The sequence below is a fragment of the Lacerta agilis genome, chromosome 7, assembly GCF_009819535.1.
Source record: "Lacerta agilis isolate rLacAgi1 chromosome 7, rLacAgi1.pri, whole genome shotgun sequence".
In the NCBI taxonomy this organism is placed as follows: domain Eukaryota; kingdom Metazoa; phylum Chordata; class Lepidosauria; order Squamata; family Lacertidae; genus Lacerta; species Lacerta agilis.
Window position 1 is genome coordinate 15313871 of NC_046318.1, and position 24081 is coordinate 15337951.

At 41.7% G+C, this 24081-nt stretch overlaps 1 protein-coding gene across 2 annotated transcripts in view; it reads right to left on the reverse strand.

Moving 5' to 3' along the window:
* CDH12 (cadherin 12) overlaps nucleotides 1-24081 on the reverse strand; it is a 243202-nt gene that overhangs the window by 138998 nt on the left and 80123 nt on the right. The window contains exon 2 of one of the 2 annotated variants that reach the window (XM_033154396.1): nucleotides 8005-8429. The exons of the other annotated variant lie outside the window; for it this stretch is intronic. Coding sequence (XP_033010287.1) covers nucleotides 8005-8235 — 231 coding nt within the window. The 5' untranslated portion in view covers nucleotides 8236-8429. The remainder of the gene's footprint in view (nucleotides 1-8004; nucleotides 8430-24081) is intronic. 2 annotated transcript variants of the gene reach the window in all.

Here is a 24081-nt window from a genome sequence, read left to right on the forward strand (position 1 = left end):
ACTTTGCAAAACATTCCCTCAGCAAAACATTCCCTCAGCATGAGCAAAATAAAGCAGCAGCAGCGGCAATACATGTGACAGGTTAAAAGGCAGGAAGGGAAAGGACAGTATACTCTGTCCTATTCATGGAAATGGAGGGGGCACTGAGCTTCGCTTTCAGTCACAAGACTCTTGAGTCCAGTTTTCACTAGGACTTCATATGCCCCATGCTCCTTCACCTGTTTCAACATCTCTTCTGGCATGAACCCAGTCCTTAACTCTGAAATGTACAAAACAACATGCCTGAAGGAATTTTATCAGCCTTATCAACCTCAACTTGTTTTACCTATGGTGAAAATTCACTACAAAGGTTTGGTTTCATTGACATTTTGCTCACAACCCTATCCATTGCCATATTTCAAAAAGTGGAGGGAAACCTTTTTTTGCAAAATCTCAGGGGGAAATAAAGTTTATGAGCTATTTTTAAAGGGAAATCGCCAACAACAACACTGCCGACATGGGTTGCCATACGTCCGGATTTTTCCAGATGTTCCAGCGATTTCCACATGGACACTGTTTCCAACGGCCAACTACCAGCTATGTCTGGGAAATTCCGGATGCATGGCAACCCTATGCTTGACCCACTCTGGCCTGTCGTAGCTTCCCACAATGCTGAGAGAGGTGTGTGTTTGTTGACTCCTATCAATTCAGGAAGTATAGGTTACTGATATCCGTAACAGCAGCCATATTTGCACAGTCAAATCCTGGCTTAATAAGCAGAGATATTCATGATGCACAGCCACTTTCTTCCACCCCGATGGAGGTGAAACAGGCAATGGATCAATAGTTAACCATGTCTTCCTGTTACATCAGAACCAGGAAACTATGGTTAACAGCATCTAAGCAAGCCAGAATATGAAGCCATGGAAACTGGCTTCCAGATCCCAGTTACTTTGGAGAACATTAGTTCAGCTGTAATGGGAAGCTATGTGTTACTGCTGCTTCTTCCTGCCTTGCTCACAAACTTGTATGCATGGAGAAGTGAAATGGGGAGCCAAAAGGCAGCTTATATCTCATTCATTAAACTGAGATTTGTTTGTGCAAATGTGACTACTAGTTTTACACTCCCCAAACCAGCACAAAAAGTAGTAATTCTAAACAGAATTAAGCCCAATTGTTGAGGGGGGAGGGAAACAGTTTAGATCTCCTCTTGCCCAAGTGGGTTTAAAGGGTGTCTGACTCTCGCCTGTAAAGCTGAAATATTTCCTTCACAATCCCATATTCTGATATAATATGAAGGCATAAGGCACTTTGATTTACAGCTTAGGTTACAATGGCCCAAGCGGACTGTCATAAGGATTTTTAGTGATGGGTTTGAAAGTGTCAACCTCAAGCACTATTTCAGACTCTCTCACCATGAACTTGCCTAATCCCCATCAGTTTCTGCAACCTGACACTTTTTAAGATACTCTCCCGGGGCGGGGGGGGGGGGGGAGCCAGCATAAAATGGATTGAGAGTTTGGGCTGATAGCATCTGACATGTCTGCTGTAAAACTCTCCAGTGCTCTTCCAGGTGGCTTCCAAAATTAACTAGTCATCCCAAAATGTTTAGTGAAATTGGCGGCTGATTTAATAGGTCCCATTAAAGCCCTATTTATAAATTACACTGATATTGTTAGTGCTGCAGTTCTATAATAAGTCATGGAACGATCACTGCACCTGTCAGAATAGCACGCCACGATAGCCTGATCAGAGTCTGGGGTAAGGAATTGCTATTTTTAAAACAAACAAACAAATGCAACATTGAAAAGTGTACATTTTTGACAACACAACACATATGAAATGTAATGGCAAGACAAGTATGGGTGAAATCTAACTTTCATAGCAATCAGTGACCAAGTTTTCTTGGGTTTTACTGGAGTTTGCTTGCACCCAAAATCCAAACAGCTGCATACATTTTTGTTTGCCTTAAAGAATCTTATGCACATACAGTATCTTTAGGCCTCTGCAGGAAAGTAGTGGTTCATTTATAAAAATAAAAATTCATAGCTTTTCATTCGGAAGAATTTTTACCAATAATACTAATAATACTGCAATAATAATAACCCTTTGCAAGAGCTGCATTGGATGGAATTTGGAATTGGACATTTGGCAAATTTAATATGGGATGGATAAATACACATATAAGTTGTTTAATTCTAATTTTATCAGTTGGCAAGTATGCACCAATTAGTAAAATGTGACATCGTCTGACTAGCAAGTATGTAGGGGCTGCTGGCTTCTGGACCATGTTTTGCGTAAGAATATGTACAAAACTCTGTCCCTTTTACTGCCTGCAACAGTAAACACACCTCGGTTTATGTCTTAGGTCAGAATTACACTCATCGTAGTAAATGCCTGCACTTCAAAATTTTGCATCTTAGGTGTGGGAAGCAACTGGTTGGGGAAGGTTTAAGCACCCTCCACCCAATACTCCATTGTCCCCTACTCTGATTCAGGGAGGAAAGACATGGGTTTCCCGTGAATCTGTCAATTTTGGTTTCTCTCAGCATCTCGTTTTCCAAGTTCAGATCTCCAAATTTCCCCATCAATTTGCAAAAAGTCCTCAGGATTTTAAAGCAAAGTTATCCCAATATGCACATGTTTATATGTGCAAACTTTACCGTAGCAAAATGCATCCTTGTATACATTACTTGGCTGCAGAATTGTATCGCAAGTGTCACTTTTGAAGGATGGCTGTGTTTCAGGTCAATATTGTTTTGGAAAGTACAAATTAAGCAGGTTCACCTTTGAACGTGAACCGAATCAAATTTCTCCCCCATCTCCATCAGTCCAGTGTCTTTCCCCCATCCATGCAGTTCATCCTTATTCATCAACAAATCCTTACAAAACCATTTAAATCTATCACTGATCCTCTCTCTCGTGTCAGAAAATATCACTTGTGACATGCCATGCAGGAAGAAGTGGTAGAAATTCATTGTGGTGTGCACTATTTGCTGATGTTTAACAACAGCCATAGTGTGAATTTAGCAACAAATGCACTCTATATGATTGGACCAGTCATTTGCATATATATTGCTGTAGTTGGGAACAACAACCTGTTACTTATTTAAGGAAATCATGCAGATAAATAATTACCAAAAGAGGTGTGTGGGGGGAAGGGAGAAAATCATTCCTTTGACCTTAGGAGCTGGATGCAGCAGCAAACTTCTGCCGGTATAAATCTTCCTTTGATGAAGTCAGCTATAAATGTCAGTCCAGTAGCTGTTCAACAGGCACAGTTTTCATACTCACAGCCCATGCTTCCTGCCTCCTTGTTAATGAAGTATCCGTTATGCATTCGTTATTCGGCATTCTATCATCCAGCTCCTTCCATATTTTATTTTTATCATCTGGGTAGAAGCGGCACACTAGGGACACATTTGCTTAAAAGTGTGCGCTTAGTGCTCAAGGATGCAACAATATCACTTATCTTAAAGTGAAATTACACCCATGCAGCCTGTGCGGCAGAAGATTCTTTCATCATTACGACTTCCCCCTCCCATTAAAAAAAAAAATATCTAAGTAACAATTGAGCCATGTTAATCTGATATATAGCCTAATATAGCTGGTCCTCATGCCTGTCTTAATTGTTTAGAGGCACACAGAACATTAGTGGATACAACTCTTACGTGAGCCAGCCATCTTTGTGGAGTCTGGAAACTGGCACACACACAAACACAAAAACACCTATGAAGTAGAGGAATAAGAATTCAGGAATCCACCCCCATGAACCAAACTAAAGATTCTTGTAATATCTACAGCATGCTGAGACTTCAGCTAAGAACAAAGCTCTATTATAATAAATGTACAGCTTCAGCCAGGACTTACCTCTCCCCATATCACAGTGACATTAAAATGCTTACACCCACAAGGAGCCCATGAGCTCACACCACCACAAATAATTCCAGGTTAGAAGATTCCTTAGCACCAAACTAGACATTACGGTGGGCGTAGGACAACATTCGTACCTTGGTTCTCGAACGTAATCCATTCCGGAAGTCCGTTCGACTTACGAAACGTTTGAAAACCAAGGTGCGGCTTCCGATTGGCTGCAGGAGCTTCCTGCACTCAAGCAGAAGCTGCGTTGGATGTTCGGCTTCCAAAAAATGTTCAAAAACTGGAACACTTACTTCCGGGTTTTTAGTGGTTGGGAGCCAAAACGTACAAATACCAAGGCGTTTGAGAACCAAGGTATGACTACTGCCACACCCATGCAGAACGTCTCTGAGGCCCAGGGTGGGAGTACCTGGTTGACAGGGAGGCACAGGGACTTCTTGGCAGGCCCCTGGTGGGGAGCACCAACCAGTTTAGCCCTTTGAGGCACAGGGTAAATGTAGTTTTCTGACCCCACTGACCCGCTGCACAGGCCTGGGTACTGCTGAAAACAACACCCCAGGTCATGTTCTCTCCTTTGTCTTTGCATAATGTATTTTCACTTTCCCTGCGATGCAGCATCCTTAAATTGTATGCTTCAATTGCCATGTCACACCGGGGCAACCAATACGGTAAGGCCAATGGCATGGAGCAGGGCCATGGAAATGCATGGCGTGACAATGACTTGTCACAAGATAAATGAAGCTGCATGTAACAAGAAGTGAGGGGAGAACGCGACATGGGTCTGTCAGTTTGGATAGCAGCCTCACATCGACTACAATGTATGGTTTGGCCTTTATTCTTTTTCCTTGGTTGTCTCGAGCACTAACTGTCAGCTATGTGGGGCAAGGGCAATATTCCTCAAGGAGTACATTATTCTATTTCTTAGAGTTCTTATACATTGTACATGGCGTTGTGCTGTATGCGAACCTGCAGGATACCCACTAACGCAGATTTAAGGGGTATAATTAGGGATAGAAAGATCTGTCAATTTCTGTTTCCTTCTGCTTCTGTTTCCTAGTCTTAACATCGGTTTGTCCCATTTCTGCATATGTTTGGATATATATATATATTTTAAAAGGCTGCATGAACATTGATTTGATTTTTGTATGCACATCTTCTAATATGCAAACTTTTTGCCAAGAAAACACATTTTCTCAAATAATTTTACTTTAACAGAATGCATTTTTGTAAACGTAGAAAAAAATTGTTTTGTACACAAATTTGCATGCACTTTTCTCTGATATAAACATTTCTGCATGCATTCTTTGACTGGGGAACTGCATCACAAATTTTAGAGAAGTGTGAATGTGGAAGGGTTTGTGTATTGGTTTGGTTCAAGTATTGCTCTGTGAAATGCAGATTTGGTAGTTCTGAACTAAAATGCAAACTGAATGAATTATGTCTTACTATAATTAGTGAAAGTCACACTAAAATGTGCAGTTTACCTAACTGAGGAAGAAAGAATCTATAGTCATATGATGAAGTAGGGGAAAAAAATATATATGGCTATGACACAATCTGTTGTAGGGTGATCAAAGGATAGAATAGAAACACTTTGCATCCACCATGACTTCCTGCTCAGACTCATGTCATTTCTTGAATTGTGAGGGATGAAATGTCCCTCTCAAGATCTAGTTGTGGAGATCTTTGCATCTCTGATGTATTATTGCTTTCTTTCTACCTCACCGAAAGCCAAGTCAGTTCTCTCTGTGTGAGTGTGCATGCAAATGAATAAGAATGACAGGCAGGGAATATGACACTGGAAACTGCCTCTGAATTCTAGCATACCATTCAGTTACACAGATACTTTTGATGAAATACACAAAATGGGAGTTACAGTAAAGCTTATTCTGCTCAGATGAAACTACCATTTTGCTTCCTAAGACTCACACAGACATGCACAATAGCTCTCACAAATATGTATAGGAAATTATTTGCAAAACAGGAATGCAATCCCAGCTAGCTCTCCTTCCTCATTCACACATGCTACTTAAATAAACAGAAACCATACAAAAGGATCCACCATGTCAGATTAACCTTTCAAGGTCACTTAGCACAACAGAAAAGTTGCAAGGAAGGTAAGGGGTCAGAAGGCACAGTGAATGTAATAATATCTCCTATAACAAATCTTTTAGAGTTATAGAAACAGAGCCTTTTTTCTTCTTCTTCCAGTAAATAATTCTGAATTGCTTTACAAAACTATAGAAGCTAGACTGAATACAAAGTATAGTTTGAATACATTTTGAGGCTGAAGCAAAGCAGGTCTGGATGGGGTCAGTGTCTGAATGGGAGAGCCTAGGAACCATGTGTACACTGCCTTGGGTTCTATGCCGGAAGAAAGATGTCATGTAAGTTTAAGGGCGAAATACATTACAATACTTTAAAAGATAGCCGAAATTGGCAAAATAGAGGCACCCTTTCCTTTCAACAAGCGCCCTATCATGTGGATCATTATGACACTCTTAAATTGAGATTGAAGCAGCTCAATATGGATGTAGACCAATGGCAATGTATTACTGCTTTCTGGGGTCTAAACCACTGAGCCTCTTGGGGTTGCTGATCGGAAGCTTGGCAGTTCAAATCCCCATGACAGGGTGAGCTCCCATTGCTCTGTCCCACCTTCTGTCAGCCTAGCAGTTCAAAAGCATGCCCACGTAAGTAGATATATAGGTGGTGGGGACATAATCGACATTTCCATGCACTCTGTTTCCATCACAGTGTCCCGTTGTGCCAGAAACAGTTCAGTCATGCTGGCCATGCTGGCCATGTCTGGCCATAGGCGCCTTTGACTGGACTTAGCTTTCGGGAGGGTCCTTTTTATTACTGCTTTCTATTGGATCTTTGATTCTACAATCATTACTGCTTTTCACTATCACCTAATCTAGACCCAAGAATTGCTGTGCCACTTCCAAACCGTGCCAAGCTGGTTCTCCTGACACAAAGCGCCATACATTATTTATCCAGAAAGATGCAACAGTGCATTTAGGGAGGCATCCCGAGTCTTTAAAATGGGCATGGGAAAAGTACTCTTGACAAGCCAACATAATAATTAAAGTGTAATACACTTGCTATTTGTGCAATCAGGGGTCATTGGGGGGTGGGGGTGGGAACCACAGCAATTTAAACTCAGCATATAGACGAATAAATATGAACATGAATTTTCCACACAAGCACGTTCCAAGACATTTCTGAAAATTAAACATTCGCACAGAAGCTTTGTTGTATGAATTGGCAAAGCAAATTCTGAAGCTTATCTAAACATGTTAAGGCTGAAATCCAAATCGCTTTTGCTGAAGCGGTGGTAGATTGGGCAGAGGATGTCCTCTGCTCAGTCCTGCCTGCCTCCACCAGTGTGGAACACCCAATTCTACCTGGTTGGAAGTGCTGTGGTCACTCATGGGTGGCAGCCTGCAGAAAACCTTGAAATGGGGAATTCTTGAGGGATGGAGGGACAGAGCTGGCCAGGAATTCAATAGACCCTGTGCCAGGCCCACGGTCATCACATGGTGGTTTCAGACACAATCCAGAGACAATATCTGCATCAGCAAAATGATTTGCCTTCCCTGTGTGGGTGTGCAGTGGCCCTGCTATTTAGGACTAGTTTTTACTTAGTCTAAAACGAAAACAACTCATTCTAGGAACCTATCCTTCAAAGATTGCTTACTATATCTTCTGTGACTGTTGATAGGTTCCTTTTTAAGCCACAGAAAACCAATGTCAACAATTCTGTATAAAAACACGACATCCGAAACCACGATCTCATAAAAGTCAGACTACAATGTACAGTGGTACCTTGGCTCTCAAACTTAATCTGTTTGAGGAGTCCGTTCGGCTCCTGAAACCATTCAAAAACCAAAGCATGGCTTCCGATTGGCTGCAGGAGCTTCCTGCACTCAATCGGAAGCCACAGAAGCCATGTTGGACGTTCGACTTCTGTAGAATTTGGAAGATTTAAGCTGCAATCCTATAGTTACCTGGGAGCAGGTCCCACTGAACTCACTGGGGCTCACTTCTGAGTATAGGATTGTACTGTTAAAACGCACGTACTTCTTCCATATAACATAATTCATTTAGCCCACTGAGCTTTTTAGAAGACTAAACATTTACCTTTCCCACGTACTGGGGTTCGGAGCCCATGTATTCTTCCAACACAAAGAACTGATTCCACACCCAGCCTCGCTTGACCCGCACGGCGGGTGTCCTCCTCTCTGGTGCTGTGACAACATTTCCCCTCAGCTCACCTTCTAAAGTCTGTTGTGGTTGTGGATGAAGTGGCTTTAAGAGACCTCCATCGAATAGGACCCAGAGAACCAGGGATAAGCAGTTCCTTGTAAGCATTGGCGATGGTTTCCCTACAGCAAGCAATTAAAAACTCCAACGGTGAATGTCGAGCTGAAGAATCCAGGTTTAAGGCTGTCCGTGGGCCTCCACCACTCGGCTTCGGAGTTTTTTTTTATTGCCGAAATGCTAATGCAGACATTAATCCTTCTGGTGACAAGGTTTCTGCCGCGTTAAATTCCATCTAAAGAGACCTATAAAAGAGATTTACACGGCAACATGAAATTATATAAAATTACACTGAAGTATTCATCCAAACTCTCAAGCACACCTAGTTAGTTTCTAAAGACAGGGAGCGAGAGACAAACATGTAGTGGAGGTTGATACCCTCTTTGTCTTTCAGGCTGTAGCATCCAGATGCAACAGAGCACTGCATGGGGACTGGAGGAATGCTTCATTCTGCCTCTGCTTTTTATTATTTGAATGTCTGTCTGAAGAGAAGCATGCAGCCCGCCCTTTTATGTCCCAGTTATAAAATAAAGCCGTTACACACCGGTGAATTCAGATATTATTTACTCAGGATTCATTCGGGGGAAAGCAGAAGGGGGAGCACTGAGAGCAAGAGTAGACCTATCAGTAGGTATGGTAGTGTTGCTACCTACATCACAGTGTCTACACACACACACACACACACACACACACATTAAAGTGGTGTGTTTGTTTACTTTTTAAAAAAATCTGTAGAATGCTAAGCAGTCAGGAGACAGAACTTTGGAGGAAGAGGAGGAAATGAAGGTATCCCTCTTGTGAAAGGAAAGGGCTATAGGAGGAGTTGAAGGAAATGAGCAAAGTTGGTATAGAAATGGAGAGAGTCAGAGAGGAAAGCTGTTATGAGAAGAAGTGGGTGTACAAAGACCAGGGAGGGAGGGAGGGTGTCTGAGGAGGTGGGCAAAAGGCAGAAGATGAGGCAGGAAAATAGGAGAAGAAATTGCAGGAGATGGATAAAAGGTAAAGGTAAAGTAAAGGACCCCTAGACGGTTAAGTCTAGTCAAAGGCGACAATGCGGTTTGTGGCGCTCATCTCACTTCAGGATTAGAGAGTAGGCATTTCTCCACAGACGGCTTTCTGGGTCATGTGGCCAGCATGACTAAACAAATACTGGCACATGGAGGACCCTGATGAGTGCCAGAGTGCACAGAAATGCCATTTACCTTCCTGCCACAGCAGTACCTATTTATCTACTTGCACTGGCGTGCTTTCGAATTGCTAGGTTGGCAGGAGCTGGGACAGAGCAAAATGATGGATAGCAAAGTACTTTAAAGGGGAAATTGGGGTGGAAAGTGTGTGTGTGTGTGTGGGTGGGTGTGTGGGTGTGTGGGTGTGGGTGTGTTTTAACCCTCTTAAAGCCTCTGGATAAGCAAATACTGCCTAAAATGGGGAGGCTGTATCACAATACTGAACTACAAAACTCCTTGTCACAAGGAAAATGCTGTGGCAAAGAATTTAGCAATTTTCAAAGATGAATTAGGTATCAGTGGAAAGGGAAGTCCGCAACTGCCAGCTAATTATGCCAAACTCTGCCTTCAACTGACACCATTTGTGACTGAATCTCTCTCTCTCTGCACCATCATTCTGTGTAGTAGTCAACCACCTCACGTGTGTCTCAGGGGCAGAAAGTTTGAGAACCCCTGTTGTAGAACACAAATCATTAGCTCAACTAGTTATAAGTAGTTATAAATAATTCTGTAGATCAAGCATACTTGCTGTGTTCACAAAGATAATCACACAATTTCTGCACTTTCTGAAGTTTAGTAGGTTATCATGCATTATAATTTTAGAGCACAAACCAATGCGTTCTTATACAAGTTAAATCCCAAAGAATGGAAGCTGTCCCGTCCCATTCAACATCTTGATGGATTGAACCTGAATCATTCACTGACTAATGTAATGTGTAACACATGACATGCAAAATAGCTATATAAAAAGTGTTTTCCAACTGCATTCTATAATTAGAGATGTTTTTTGTTCACATTTATGAATCCCTCTGAATAATTGTAGCTATTTATTAACTTGATAACATGAAAAGGATGTAATTAAGTATTTCCACTATTAAGGACAAATAGAAGAGATTTCGCTTAATTTAGGGCTTGAATTAATGAGCACAGCAATGCAGAAGCTTTTAGTTCATTTTGGGTGGAACAAATGGCAGCTAAGCAACAGGCAGTTTGTTGTTGGTACTGTTACTAATAGTAGTAATAACAGCACAAGGCATACATAGATAAGCAGAGGTATTTCCCAAAGATTCCTTCATTAGAAAGACAAGTTACAAAGGTGAAAGGAATTAGAACTTGCAAGGAGAAAGCATCCATCTGAGTGAAGACCAAAGAGATTAAACTAGTTGTACAACTTCACAAGCATTAGCCGACAGCCTGATGAGGCAGCACCACTCACCTGCCCTCCAATCAGTCATATTGATGCTGCTTATTGGGACACAAAGGGGGCAGGGCAGGCTGTTAAAATTACAAGTTTAGTGTGCATTAAATGCTATGTTTGAATGCACTGTATTTAAAATGTTCTAATGGGAAGTTTATCTTAGGCAAAAAGGTTGCACTCTGGCAAATGCATCACAGAAGGCTGATTGTTTTTCCTTTAAGGCAGTGTTTTTCAACCACTGTTCCGCGGCACACTAGTGTGCCACGAGATGTTGCCTGGTGTGCCGTGGGAAAAATTGAAAAATTACTTTATATATAGTCAATATAGGCACAGAGTTAATTTTTTTAACATTTTCTAATGGTGGTGTGCCTCGTGATTTTTTTCATGAAACAAGTGTGCCTTTGCCCAAAAAAGGTTGAAAAACACTGCTTTAAGGTAAGATAAGCTACCTGATGACTAATCTCTGGAAACTGGAGCCACAAAGCTCTCACAGCAGGAAGCTGAAAAGTGAGAAGTGTGTGCTTGTTGGAGATGGCTAGTAGCAGCAGTTGCAGAGACATTCTGCCGTGATGAACAAGCTCAGTATCTCCCTTTGGTATCTGAAGAAGTGTGCATGCACACGAAAGCTCATACCAGGAACAAACTCAGTTGGTCTCTAAGGTGCTACTAGAAAGAATTTTCGATTTTGTTTTTCCCTTTGGGAAAGTTTACTGAAGTGTATAAAGGACCAAACCTGAGTGCTTGCTAGCAGTAGGTTACTTTATTTTGAAACATTTATCTTATTGCAATTGGTATTCAAGACTGTTCCGCAGTAAAGTATTAATGTGCATTCTTTTGGTGGCTATCAGGGGAGCCATCTGGGGGGAGGGCAAGGGGCCAGAGACGCCCCCATATTTTCAAAAAAATTATGCAGCGATCCTCAAAAGGAAGTGCCAGGATGAAGATGCTTGGCCCTAGCACGTCTCTTTGAAGATCACCAGAGTGCCTCCCTGGACCCCCCCCTTTCATTTTTTTTCTGTTTTGCAGATGAGTAAATGGTAAATCACATTGGGCCCATTATTTTGGATGCTGTTAAAATGCAAGTCTCTCCCATTTCTCTTATGTGTGTTTGGGGGGGGGGTACCCAATGTTTACAATTATATTTTTTCCCTAAGATCAAATATTTGCAGAGCTTCTCTTTTTCATTATATTGTTCTTATAAGTAACTATTATACTAATATCAGTTACTTGTAGGCTGATTTCTTTTATCATTAAGGAGATATAATTAAAGATTCTGGAAAATCTAAATTCTGAGAAGAGAAGAAACATAATCTATGGTTATTTCCACCCTGAGACAGGAGAAAGGTTGGTACCGACACCCACACTAAAAAGAAAAGTTCAGTTCAGTTCCCCTTCCACTAAAACTGGTTTGTTTCATGATCTTAAAGGGCACCCAGATATATATGCAAAAGTGTGTGTGTGTGTGTGTGTGTGTGTGTGTGAGAGAGAGAGAGAGAGAGAGAGAGAGAGAGAGAGAGAGATTAATAAAACGAGAGATTAAAGGGCAGTGAAAATGTGTTTAAGTTAAAATGCCTGACTGATCCTTGTGTTCAGAAAGGATTAATGTGTGGTATTTGAAGCGGAGAAGAAAGTACAGATATCTACTCCATAAAGTTTGCATTTCACATGAAGACTTTCTTAGCGATTTTTACAGGGCCTTTCTCCCACCACTGGACTCTTTCCTGGGTCGTGCTTAGGCCAAACCATGAATAATAGACAAACACATCCCCGCTTGTTATTGGGTTGTCTGCCATTAATGGCAGGCATGTAAGCGAGGCACCCATTATATTTTGGCCTGGTAAAAGTGCTTGGGTTTAGTACATGCGAAATGCATTTCTTTTAACCACTTTATTTATTTAAAAGATCAGAGGGCTTCCATGCGCCTTCCTTTTTAATGCACACATACACTATACGGTATTACAATCAGACCAGGCTCATCAATAATGTAATTTCCAGGTCCGGCAGATTAACAAGCACCAGCCTTCAGCTCTGCGGCTGCTGCTACCTGCCTAATTTGGATGGCAAAATGTCAACAACAAATACAGTCTGCTGTTCCACAACCTTACCTTCCTTTATCTAGATTACAGTGGAAAATAATTATTTAGGGTGGTGGGGTCTTCAGAACAACACTTTATGATTCCGTGGTCACCCCTAAACCATTTGCTGCTCAATTCAGCAGCAGCAGCTCCCAGGGAGGTTCTATTCAATACAGAATGCTTCCCTGTAAATCTCAGCCTCAGGCCATTTCTGTCAGTCAGGGGAGCTTTTAAGGTATCATACAGAGAACCAAAAGTAATGTAAAGAGATTGACAGGCTCAGAAGGACACCCCCACCCCTCTGAGGCTTGAAGATGGCATTCAAGCATAAATATGAACCATCTGTAATCCATTCTCCATTGTGCGTGTTCTCAGTGCAGGAAGAAAAAAAATGGCTTTTCTTAAGCAAGAAGCTTAAGGTATTGTGACATAGCTCACACAACCTTTCTTCACATAGGCTAAGCTTCAGGCAGATACCAGTATGAATGGCAGATACCAGGACAAAATTGCTACTGGACTGTATCAGTTCCGATTGCAAGAGTTGCATCTAATGGACAGATGCTTCCCAACAAGGGGGTGGTGGTGGTAAGAATTCCTGCACATGCAGAGCTATGATCTCTTAAGGTTACAGAAAGAGCCCTGCTGGACCAGACCAAAGATGTATTTGACTGGATGAATCCCAAGCCGGTACTGTGGTACCTCGGGTTAAGAACTTAATTCGTTCCGGAGGTCCGTTCTTAACCTGAAACTGTTCTTAACCTGAGGTACCACTTTAGGTAATGGGGCCTCCCGCTGCCGCCGCACAATTTCTGTTCTCATTCTGAAGCAAAGTTCTTAACCTGAGGTACTACTTCTGGGTTAGCGGAGTTTGTAACCTGAAGCGTCTGTAACCCGAGGTACCACTGTATTAAGATTGTCAGAAGAAATACCAACAACCTCAGATATGCAGATGACACAACTTTGATGGCAGAAAGTGAGGATGAATTAAAGAACCTCTTAATGAGGCTGAAAGAGGTGAGCGCAAAATATGGTCTGAAGCTCAACATCAAAAAAACTAAAATCATGACCACTGGTCCCATCACCTCCTGGCAAACAGAAGGGGAAGAGTTGGAAGCAGTGACAGATTTTACCTTCTTGGGCTCCATGATCATGGCAGATGGTGAAAGCAGTCACAAAATTAAAAGACGCCTGCTTCTTGGGAGAAAAGTGATGATAAACCTAGACAGCATCTCAAAAAGCAGAGACATCACCTTGCCGACAAAGATCTGTATGGTTAAAGCGATGGTTTTCCCAGTAGTGATGCATGGAAGTGAGAACTGTACCACAAAGGCTGATCGCCGGAGAATTGATGCTTTTGAATTGTGGTGCTGGAGGAGACTCTTGAGAGTCCCATGGACTGCAAAAAGATTAAACCTATCTATTCTGAAGGAAATCAACCCTGAGTGCTCACTGGAAGGACAGATCCTGAAGCTGAGGCTCCAATACTTTGGCTAACTCATGAGAAGAGGACTCTTTGGGGGGGGGAACTCTGATGTTGGGAAAGATTGAGAGCACAAGGAGAAGGGGATGACAGAGTACAAGATGGTTGGACAGTGTTATAGAAGTGACCTACATGAATTTAACAAAACTCTGGGAGGCAGTGGAAGACAGGAATGCCTGGCATGCTCTGGTCCATGGGGTCACGAAGAGTCAGACATGGCTAATCAACTTAACAACAACAAACATCACATGTCCCAGAGTGGACAACCAGATGCTATGGGAATCTCACAAGCAGGACATGAGGCAGTAGCATCTACCATTGTTGTTCCTCAACATCTGATATTCAGAAGCATAACTCCTCTGATTCTGGAGTCAGGATATAGCCATTGTGATTAGTAACCTCTATGGTCCTGCACAACTGGTGACCATCAACACATCATTGTGGAAGCAAATCCCATAGGTTAAGTATGGTCTGGGTGAAGAAGAACTTCCTTTTCTCTGTTCTGAATCATCTATCATTCATATACCCATACAGACATCTACAGATGTATATTTTTCCTTATTTGTTTATTAGATAGAGAACACACACTGACATGTTGCAAAACAAACATTTGTACATTATCTACTCTTTGTGTAGACCAGGTCTCAGGACCCTTTAATGAAATGTTGATATCAGCATCATGTGCAGGGGCACCAGCTTGAATGAAATATTTGGGGCCCATATAAGCTTCACCCCAATTCTAGCAATGGAGGTACTTAGTGCTGGTGAAACAGTTTATTCCCCACTTTTTATCCCATGGATTGTGGTGCAGTGGATCCCACATATATTTGCAATGTATTCATAGGGTGGCCTTTACATGGGACAATCCTCTATTTGAAGGTATCCTGCATCTGAAGGACTATCCAGTTCATGTTCAAGGAAGGAGAAGAGGGACACTAAAGTTGTCCATCAACAGTTCACATCAGGGCAGCAGACTGAACACACACACAGGCCAAATCAGCCCTAATGGTGAGATATATTGAGTTTCTATCTACATCTTCTAAATTTCTATCTTTGGTTGATGCATTTCTGAGGGGTGGGGGAGATAATGCCTAAGGTTGTGCAGAAGAGCCAATTGGGCTGCTCAACTCAATAGACAACTCAAACTCTTATGAGTCATGGCTGGCGAGTGTTTTAGAAAGAATTCCAAAGCTCCATTTCTATGGAAAACACTGAGCTGATATAAAGCCTCAAGACCACACTATCTGCTCTAAAAATATTACCTTGGAAAAGTAAAATGGGCAGACAACAGAGCTATTCCTGCAGCTGCACAAAACCTGAGGAATTCTCCTGAGACAAAAATGCAGCATGAACAATACAACCTCACTGGCAACAGTCAGAGGAGTTATAAAACACAGCATAAATTGCAGAGGAGAAATCAGTTGGGGGTGGTGGTGCAGCATCTCCTGAAATATTGCAACTATAGAGCTCCTGCAATATGCACAATATTTCAAACTCTGGTGGGAAATCTAATACATTACAGCCCCCACATTCCACAACACATGCCACCCCAGAGGAAAAAAAACCCAACACATTTCCTCTTATTGTAGGGGTGGAGGTTGTAGCAAATTCACTCCCCACCACCAAAGTGAGTTGGGGAGGGGAAGAGCATTGTAAGCAAATCGAGAACAGTGCCCACTTTTTGTATACTTTTCACAATCTCTCAGCACACGGGCTCTCAATGCTCATCTAACTCCCCATGCAAAACTTTGAAAATGCCAAACACCCAAGCTAATATGCCAGTTTGTGTGAACTGTGATATTCTGATTCACTCAAAATATCTGAAGGAAGCCACAGCTGTCAGTTAAGCTTGTCTTTTAAACTTCCTGTAGCAGGTGCCTCTTTTTGTGCTAGTGAAAGTGGTCAAGTTGTTACATGACAGCTCCACTCAACTTTTTTTTTTCAGTGTTACATCAATGTCAAAGGAACAGTAGGGTCTTATTTCAAGAATACAAACCTTTTGAAGGAAATCTTTATCATTTTGCCAATGATCTAGAGGATTCCCTTAAAAACAAACAAACTGCAAACATTCTTTGTATATACTGGTATGTGAAATTTATCAATGTCAAAGTCTGATGATAGACTTCCATGAAACTACCTTTCATTCAGCTTACTCAGGAGTGATGTCATGTGATGGAATATAACCCAAAGAAAAACTTGTCCAGAATTCTAATCGACAATGACTGTAAGATTTCAGATTGTGACTGAAATGTGCCTGTCAATGTACAATTGCTCAAAGCTGCTGTAATGAAGGTGAGTCTGTTTTAAGCTTGCTATCAATCTTGCTAATTTGAGCTATACTGTGACTCATTAATTGCTTATCAGACCGCTATGTACTTGGAATGAAATAGCATGCAAATCAACTCAAAAGCTTACACTTAAAAGTTTATCATCTAACTGGCAAAATGCCTGCCATGCTTACAGGAAAAGCCAAGCCAGGGTCTAGGTATTGCATGCTTGTGAAACGTGGACCACTTATAAATGCCATCTCCAACTCCTCAAAAGATTCCATTAATGGTGTCTCCAAAAAAAATTAATACACTGCTTGGGAAGACAGGCAAACTAATGTCAGTGTACTGGAAGAAGCAAAGATCAGCAGCGTTGAATCAATGATTCTTCAACATCAACTTCGTTGGACTGGTCATGTTGTTCGGATGCCTGATTATTGTCTTCCAAAGCAACTACTCTATTCCAAATTTAAAAATGGAGAGTGTAATGCTGGTGGTCAACAAAGGAGGTTTAAAGACTCTCTCAAGGCAAAAAAGAAAAGAAAAAGTAGTATAAACACGGACAACTGGGAAACACTGGCCTATGAGCGCTCCAATCGGAGAACAGCCTTTTACCAAAGGTATCATGGTCTTTGAAGACGCTTGAACTCAGGACAAAAGGGAGAAACGTGCTAAGAGGAAGGCACACTTGGCAAACCCTCACCATGCTCAACTCCTGCCCAGAAACCTATGTCCCCAATGTAGAAGGACGTGTGGATCCAGAATTGGCATCCATAGTCACTTATGGACCCACTGTTAAAACCATGTTTATGGAAGACAATCTTGCATGGTGACGAGTGATCACCAAAGATTGCAAGGATACCGAGTGGCTGTAGTGCATATCTATGCCACCAGATGCAGTCAATTGCTTCTGACACAGGGACCTTTCACTAAGGATGGGCAAACATGTCAATTTCAGTTTCCCTCTATTTATTCATTTTTCAATCTTAAGTTCAGTTCTCCACATTTCCAGAACAGTTTGCAGGGTTTTGGTGTTTCTTTTTTTTAAAGTCCTCATGAAACTTCACCAGCATATTAGTGCAAAATTCTCCAACAGAGTGACTGAAATGGGATAAGGACAGTCATGAAGGAAAAGATAGAGAAGCTGCAGTTCTTGTGGATCTCATTCAGACTAGCCAGAATTTCAGGAGATTGAAGATACAGTTTCCTCCCTATTGCGTCTCAAAATATACCCTTTATTCACAATTTAAATGTAGGCTGATAATGGGAATAACTGAGTTTCTGCACTTTTGAAAAGAAAAATCCCACCTGCTCTCCCACACAATCACACCTGCTTTCCCAGACACCACTGAGAGGAGGATTGTCATACAGAATACTTAGTTCAAGGATAGAGAATATTTTGTCTATCAATGACCATTGACCCACAGCGGAAAAAAGCAAAACCATCAATGGCCATATGCAAGTATTAATTAATTGAGTTCTAGTTTGTTTATTATATTACCAAAAAACCCTATACATTTCACTTCCTTTATGTATTACATCTATATCCTGCCTTCCCCGCCCAAAAGTGCCGAGGATGGTTTAAAAAAATAAGTGGCAAATAAATAAACAACATTTAAAACATTTCAGCTCCACAGGCTTGTTTAAAGAGGAAGGTGTTCAGTAGGTGCCAAAAAGAAAATAGAAATTAATATTCAAGAGACTAATTCCAAAGGGTAGGTGCACCACAACAATGAAGGCCACTTTCTTTCATTGTGTGGAGCGGACCTCCTGGTAGGATGGAATCTGTGTGAGACCCTGACCTGCCCAGCACAGAGTATCAACTGGGTATGCTGGTACCAAGCTGTATAAGGCCTTATAGAGTAATGCCAGCAACTTTAACTTAACTCAGTAGCTCATTTGCATCCAGTGTATTATCATTATTTATCACATAGAAGTCACAGTCAAGAAAAACTAGGGCAACTCACCTATCAGGGAATCCTTGCTTTTTTGTCAGTAAGGTTAATGGCTGTCACCCTGACCACTTCAGTTGGATGGGCTGCCACTTACTTCCCCATTCCTCACACCCACCTCATTATTGTCCAGCAGTCCTTTTGCTGGTGCCACCAGCCAATTCCTCACCCACCCAGAAAGAGTTGCACCTGAGAAGTCCACAAGCAAGGTGCGATGGCAACTCTCTTTGCCTGCTCCTAGCTCCCCATCAAATAATGTTCATAGGTGTACTGCCTCTGTGCTTGTTGCTACCATTAGCTAACATGTCTAAGAGCCTTCTCTCCCACAACTTTGTCTAGTTTAAAGCCACTTAAACCAATGTCCCTTCTTGGATCTAGTGCCAGACTGTCATACATTAATTATGACTTCTGCAAACATAGAATTGCTTTTTTATTATTATTATCCAGAACTGACAGCCAATCAACATCAGCCAACAAACCAAACTTACACAAGAGGGAGGAAAATATTTTTCTCTTTCCCATTACTTATAAAACTCTTATGCTGTCCTTTTCTAGTTACACCTCCCCCACCCCCCCACCCCAAAACAATCTGCTGATGAAACTGGAATAATTATTAAAAGCAAATTATCCAGCTAAATGTCTGTCATTCCCTAGGTATATTATTATTATTATTATTATTATTTTCTAAAACAAAGATAAGACAGCTTTGGTTGGGAAGATGCCACAACAGTGTTGAAACAACTAAATTTTCCCTTCAGAACTTTCCTAGGGGAGTTCTCCAGGCTTACCCACTATGCAACTCTTCAATGTGTTCTTTCTTTAAAAGAAAAAAAAGAGAGAAAGAAATTACACTAACTCCCTAAGTAAGATAAGACAGGATTTTTGCTTGACCTACATGATTAGGAACCCTCAAGCGTCTCTTGTGTGCACTCTGCACATTTCCCAGACTCATGACTAATGAGTTGAGTAATTTTACAACAGATGCTGAGTTGGCTTTCAACACTCAGGGGCCTTGGCAGCCCTGAAATGTAGCTGTAACATCTAAAAAATTCACGCTGTATCTTGGATAGGAGATGGAAAGCTATTTTAACAAAAGGGTACTTTCATGTAGGGGTGGGGCAAGCTTTTAACGCAGGGGTGCTGGAGTGAGCAAACACTCCTGCTTGATCACAAATTCAAGGTATTCAAATCTGATCTAAGGAGACAACAGCCACCACCCTGTCCTGTCAATGACCACTAACTATGATGGCTGTTTTGCATGCCTGTTGCTGGGAATCACAGGTGCAGAAAGCACTGTTGTGTTTGATTCTTTTTTGTAGGTTACCCACATCTGGTTGGCCACTATGAGAATAGGATACTAGATTATATGGCCCACTGGCTTGACCCAACAGGCTGTTATCTTAATGACTCTTGCCTCCTAGCATCTTTCCCCGCCAGGGATTATAGAGCTTGTATTATAGTGCAGGGGGTCTCTACATTGTGAGCTTCTGAGATAAGAGAACTCTGAGGTCCACCAACTGGAACAATGAGCAAAAAAAGAGGGAGGGAGGATGTATTTTGAGATTGAAAAATAGGTCACTTCCAGGGCTGGCTCTTACCACAAGGCAAGAGTGAAGTGGCCAGCTCAGGCAGCAGACAGCAACTGTCTGGACGTGGTAGCCAGATACTGAAAGGCAACCTATTGGTGCATCCTATGCCACCTTTCAGTTCCCAGGATGATGCCACCCTATTGTCACTGTCAAAATATGATTTGTGTCATTTCAATAAGCTTCTGTATGGGAAATGCTGCCTTTTGCCTCAGGGAACAAAATTGCTCAACCCAGGACAGAAACCCACTCCTGGTTCTCTCCAGATCATTCTTTGTTTCAGCAACCTAATTTTGATAGGGAGGGCACCTGTTACTGTTAAGTTAGCAGTTTGAAGACCCCTCCAGATGCTCTTCTTGTTGAGCATTCATCATTGGAGTGGTTAGAAGCAATCACACTTTCAACACCATATGTGTCTAAAAGCGATTTCAGGCTATCATTCAGCTTCCTTTGTAACTGGCACATTGCTTCCAGAAAAGAAAAGGAAAAACCCAGTTGCAAATATTATGGAAATGAGTGCTAAACTTCTACTGTATCCCTATATAATTCTGGAAGTGGTTTTTACATTGTGCAAAAGCTCAAAGCAATGTAGTGCTGAAATTAACAATTAGGGGAAGGTAGAGGAAATGGAATAAAACCGCTGTGTGAATGCAGCCTTCATGTTTCTTGGTTAATGTAATCACATAAACCAAATCTCACTGGTTATGCAGCATGGCAACATCATCCTTGTTTGGCTGGCATTACCCATGTGAACAGTACAGGAAGAAAAAGCCAAAATAAGTGGAAGGGGAAATAGCTGCAGCTTGAGGAAAAAACTAGTACTAAATAGGAGAGTGGGGAAAGACGAATTTCATAAAGAGTGTTTTATAGAGAGGATTTCAACCCCATGGAAATGATTGAAGAATATTTAGAATACCGCTGCTTAAAGCTAAAATCAAGTTATATGTTCTATTATAATGCTTTCTTGAATTCAATAGGTGGAACTGCAATCAATAGATTTAATATAATGTTTATTGTGTCTAGCCTTTGAAAATAAGCATAAATTTGTCTGTTCATTGTAGCTTGCCAACATGAGGTTTAGATACAAAATCAATGATACATTTGTAAAGTTAAGCTTCCCTGAAGCCGTGCATTGACACTGTCCCTGATGAAATACTGTCTCTGCAAAACTCACCAACAATGAATGGCATTATAGTGAGAGATAATGCCAGTACGTGCAGCAGATTGCCTAGATATTCTATGAAGAGTAAATGCACAATGTGTCTCCTGTACTCAGAAAGAATACATTCAAATTAGAAAAAGGAATGGACAAGCGGGAGAGGGGGAGACTCATATTGAATTATTCACTAAGGTAAGTATAATAAACTTACAAAAGAAAGTATGATTGGGTGTACTAAGAGCCATCTTTTCCTGACAATCAATTATATGGAACAGAGCTCTTGGAATGCTAGGATTTCTGACTACTACTGGTGGATAGCATGTTTAAATGTGTGAACATCCCCATGTTTCAAAGACAATACCGAACACACATAGACCCCACACGTTCAAAAGGGTGGCATATTCTGGAAAACGCTAGGCAAGAGCATAGTTTCATAAACCAGGGGGCTTTTTGACAAAATCAGTGATTGAGTGGCTGGTGGTGCAGGAGAAACATTTCAACAGGAATAATTTGAGTATATATAGAACGAGGTCATCCTTTAAGTAAGCTGGTTCATAGCTGTAGGGCCTTATATGTTGGTACCAAAACCTTTAACTTGCCCCAGAAGCAGATCGGCAGCCAGTTTAAATCCCACAAGCAAGGTGTAGTATGAAGTAGTAGTGTGTCCCACAAGCAACCTAGCCACATGTTCTGCACTAGCTGCAGTCTCTGGATCAACCCCAAGGGTAACAGCACACAAAGCACATAAGCAAAACGTAACAAGTGAATGGGGGTGTTAAGAGGATGGGTAGCATCTCTGCTGGGGAACACATCATGTCCACCTTTGGTCACCACCCTGAAGTCAGCTCTCACTTGTGGCTCCTAGAAGCTGTCAGCATGCCACAGCAGCCACACCTCAGGAGACAGCTTTGAATGGCCAACTAAAACAGGTTAGGGTAGCTGATGGGTCTCAAACCCTCTGCAAGTTACAGACTTCCCTTGCATGTGAAGACAGGCTGTGGTGGATTGAGCGGATGAGACCAATAGTGGGCCCACTGCTCAAGAAGGCGGTTCCACATGTGCTGCAGAGGGAAGTGAGGGGCAGGTGGGCCTCATCAACCTGAGAAGGTAGCCAATCTAGGAGAAGGAAAACTCTGATCCTAAACCTCTGCTGCCTTGTGGGTTATCTTCGGGTGAAGAAAAGGTTAAGGAGTGACCCTACACAAATCTGGAGTGGAGTTGCTAAGATGGTTGGATAGCACCTTGCATATATCCTTCTGGGAATCTGTATACTCCTGCAGCCAAGCTAGTGGCAAACACATTGCTCTGCTGTCTTTTGGACCACAAGAGCAGAGCCGAGAGGGAGGTCTTGTTGTCTGGATGGCCCAGGACCTCCATACACACTGCCTAGACTTGCACCTAGCTCACTTCAGTGCTGTTAACGCACCCCCGGAGGTGCACTTTACTCCCGGAGGTGCACTCCGTTGTCTCTCGAGCCAGATGGATGCAGTGAATTGAGTACCAGCAATTTGCACTTCTGTTTCCATTTCTATTGGAATTATCCAACCCCCTTACGGGGTAATTCAACATCACACTATTATAAATGTTCTGTCTCTACTAGCATATCAGCTTGCCAGTCAGAATGATCCCCCCACCACCACCATTCTGGGGCCTCTCCCAGCCCCAACGGAGTCAATTTGGGGTTGGAGGTGGGAAACCCATTGCACAAGTAGAAGCTCTTCCACAGGGCTTCTGCGGACAGGACTCGTTAGGTGAATTGCACCCCTAGTCTCCACAACACAGATTGGTCACTGGGTTGCCAAAACACAGAGATAACATTATCACATTTTCTTTGCCCATCTATACTTCCTCCTGCTGCTGCTACTGCTCAGAATATGTTTTCCCAAATTAATTTCTCTACTCCACATTTCCTGTTATTTGGAAGGTGATCTCAATACTCCCTCTGCCATGCTGAAGTGCAGGAAACCATCTCACGCTTCAGGGGGTTGGAGGGCCAAAATTGGATAGTTCAAAGATTGCTACGAAAAAACCTGTTCTTGGATATATTTAATAGTGAGGCCACAATCTTGGCAATGTCTATTCAGAAGTCAATCCTATTGAACTCAATGGTGCTTATTCCCAGGTAAATTGGTTTAGGATGGCAGTCTAAATTTCAGGAAGGAAGGAAGGAAGGAGCATTTACTGTGTGTTTCTTTTAATGCTTTGTAATGTGTTCCTTGTTCTGTTTCTGTTTCTGTACCTATTCCTGGAGTTTTAAGATTTGCCTTCTATGGTCAAGATAGACAGCATTCTAGGTGTAGATGAGGGGTGGGCAGACATTTACCTAAGCTCTTTGTGTCAAATCTTGACATTTACATTTTTCCCCATTGAAATGGCAGACATGTAATTATTTTAAGGAAAATAGGAGGAAATAATAGATCTTAGCCACCTCAGAATTTCAATCAAATAGCAATGATTTGCACAGTAGTAACTGCAGCCACAGGAGCAGAATGCTATTGCAGACTTTATATTAAGCCTCAAGTCTTTTGTTTTTTCTTGATTGATCCCCATTCCCCTGCTTTTAGAAATTTCTTAAACAACAAGGCTGGTTTCTATGGCTAACTTTTGCAATTGGAGTTTGGAAAGTTTCCAGAGAGACTGTTTACAAGAGATGGAGAAAAAATTCGTTCAGTTGACATGTTAATGCAGATCTACTGAATTCGCACTTCCCAAACCAATATGTTAAAAAAAAAAAAAAACCCACAAAAACCCTATCCTTCAAAATCTATGCTTTGCCAAATTTACAGAGCAGTTTCCCAACCAAAAATGTCTACAAAGGTGCACAAAAAATGCATCTTCTCAGTGAAAACAGAATGCAAAAAGGTATTATATATGGGGGAAATGCATACAAAGTGAGTATCACAGGAGAAATGCATACAATAATAGGTAACTTACTTTTTAAATAAATACTAAAG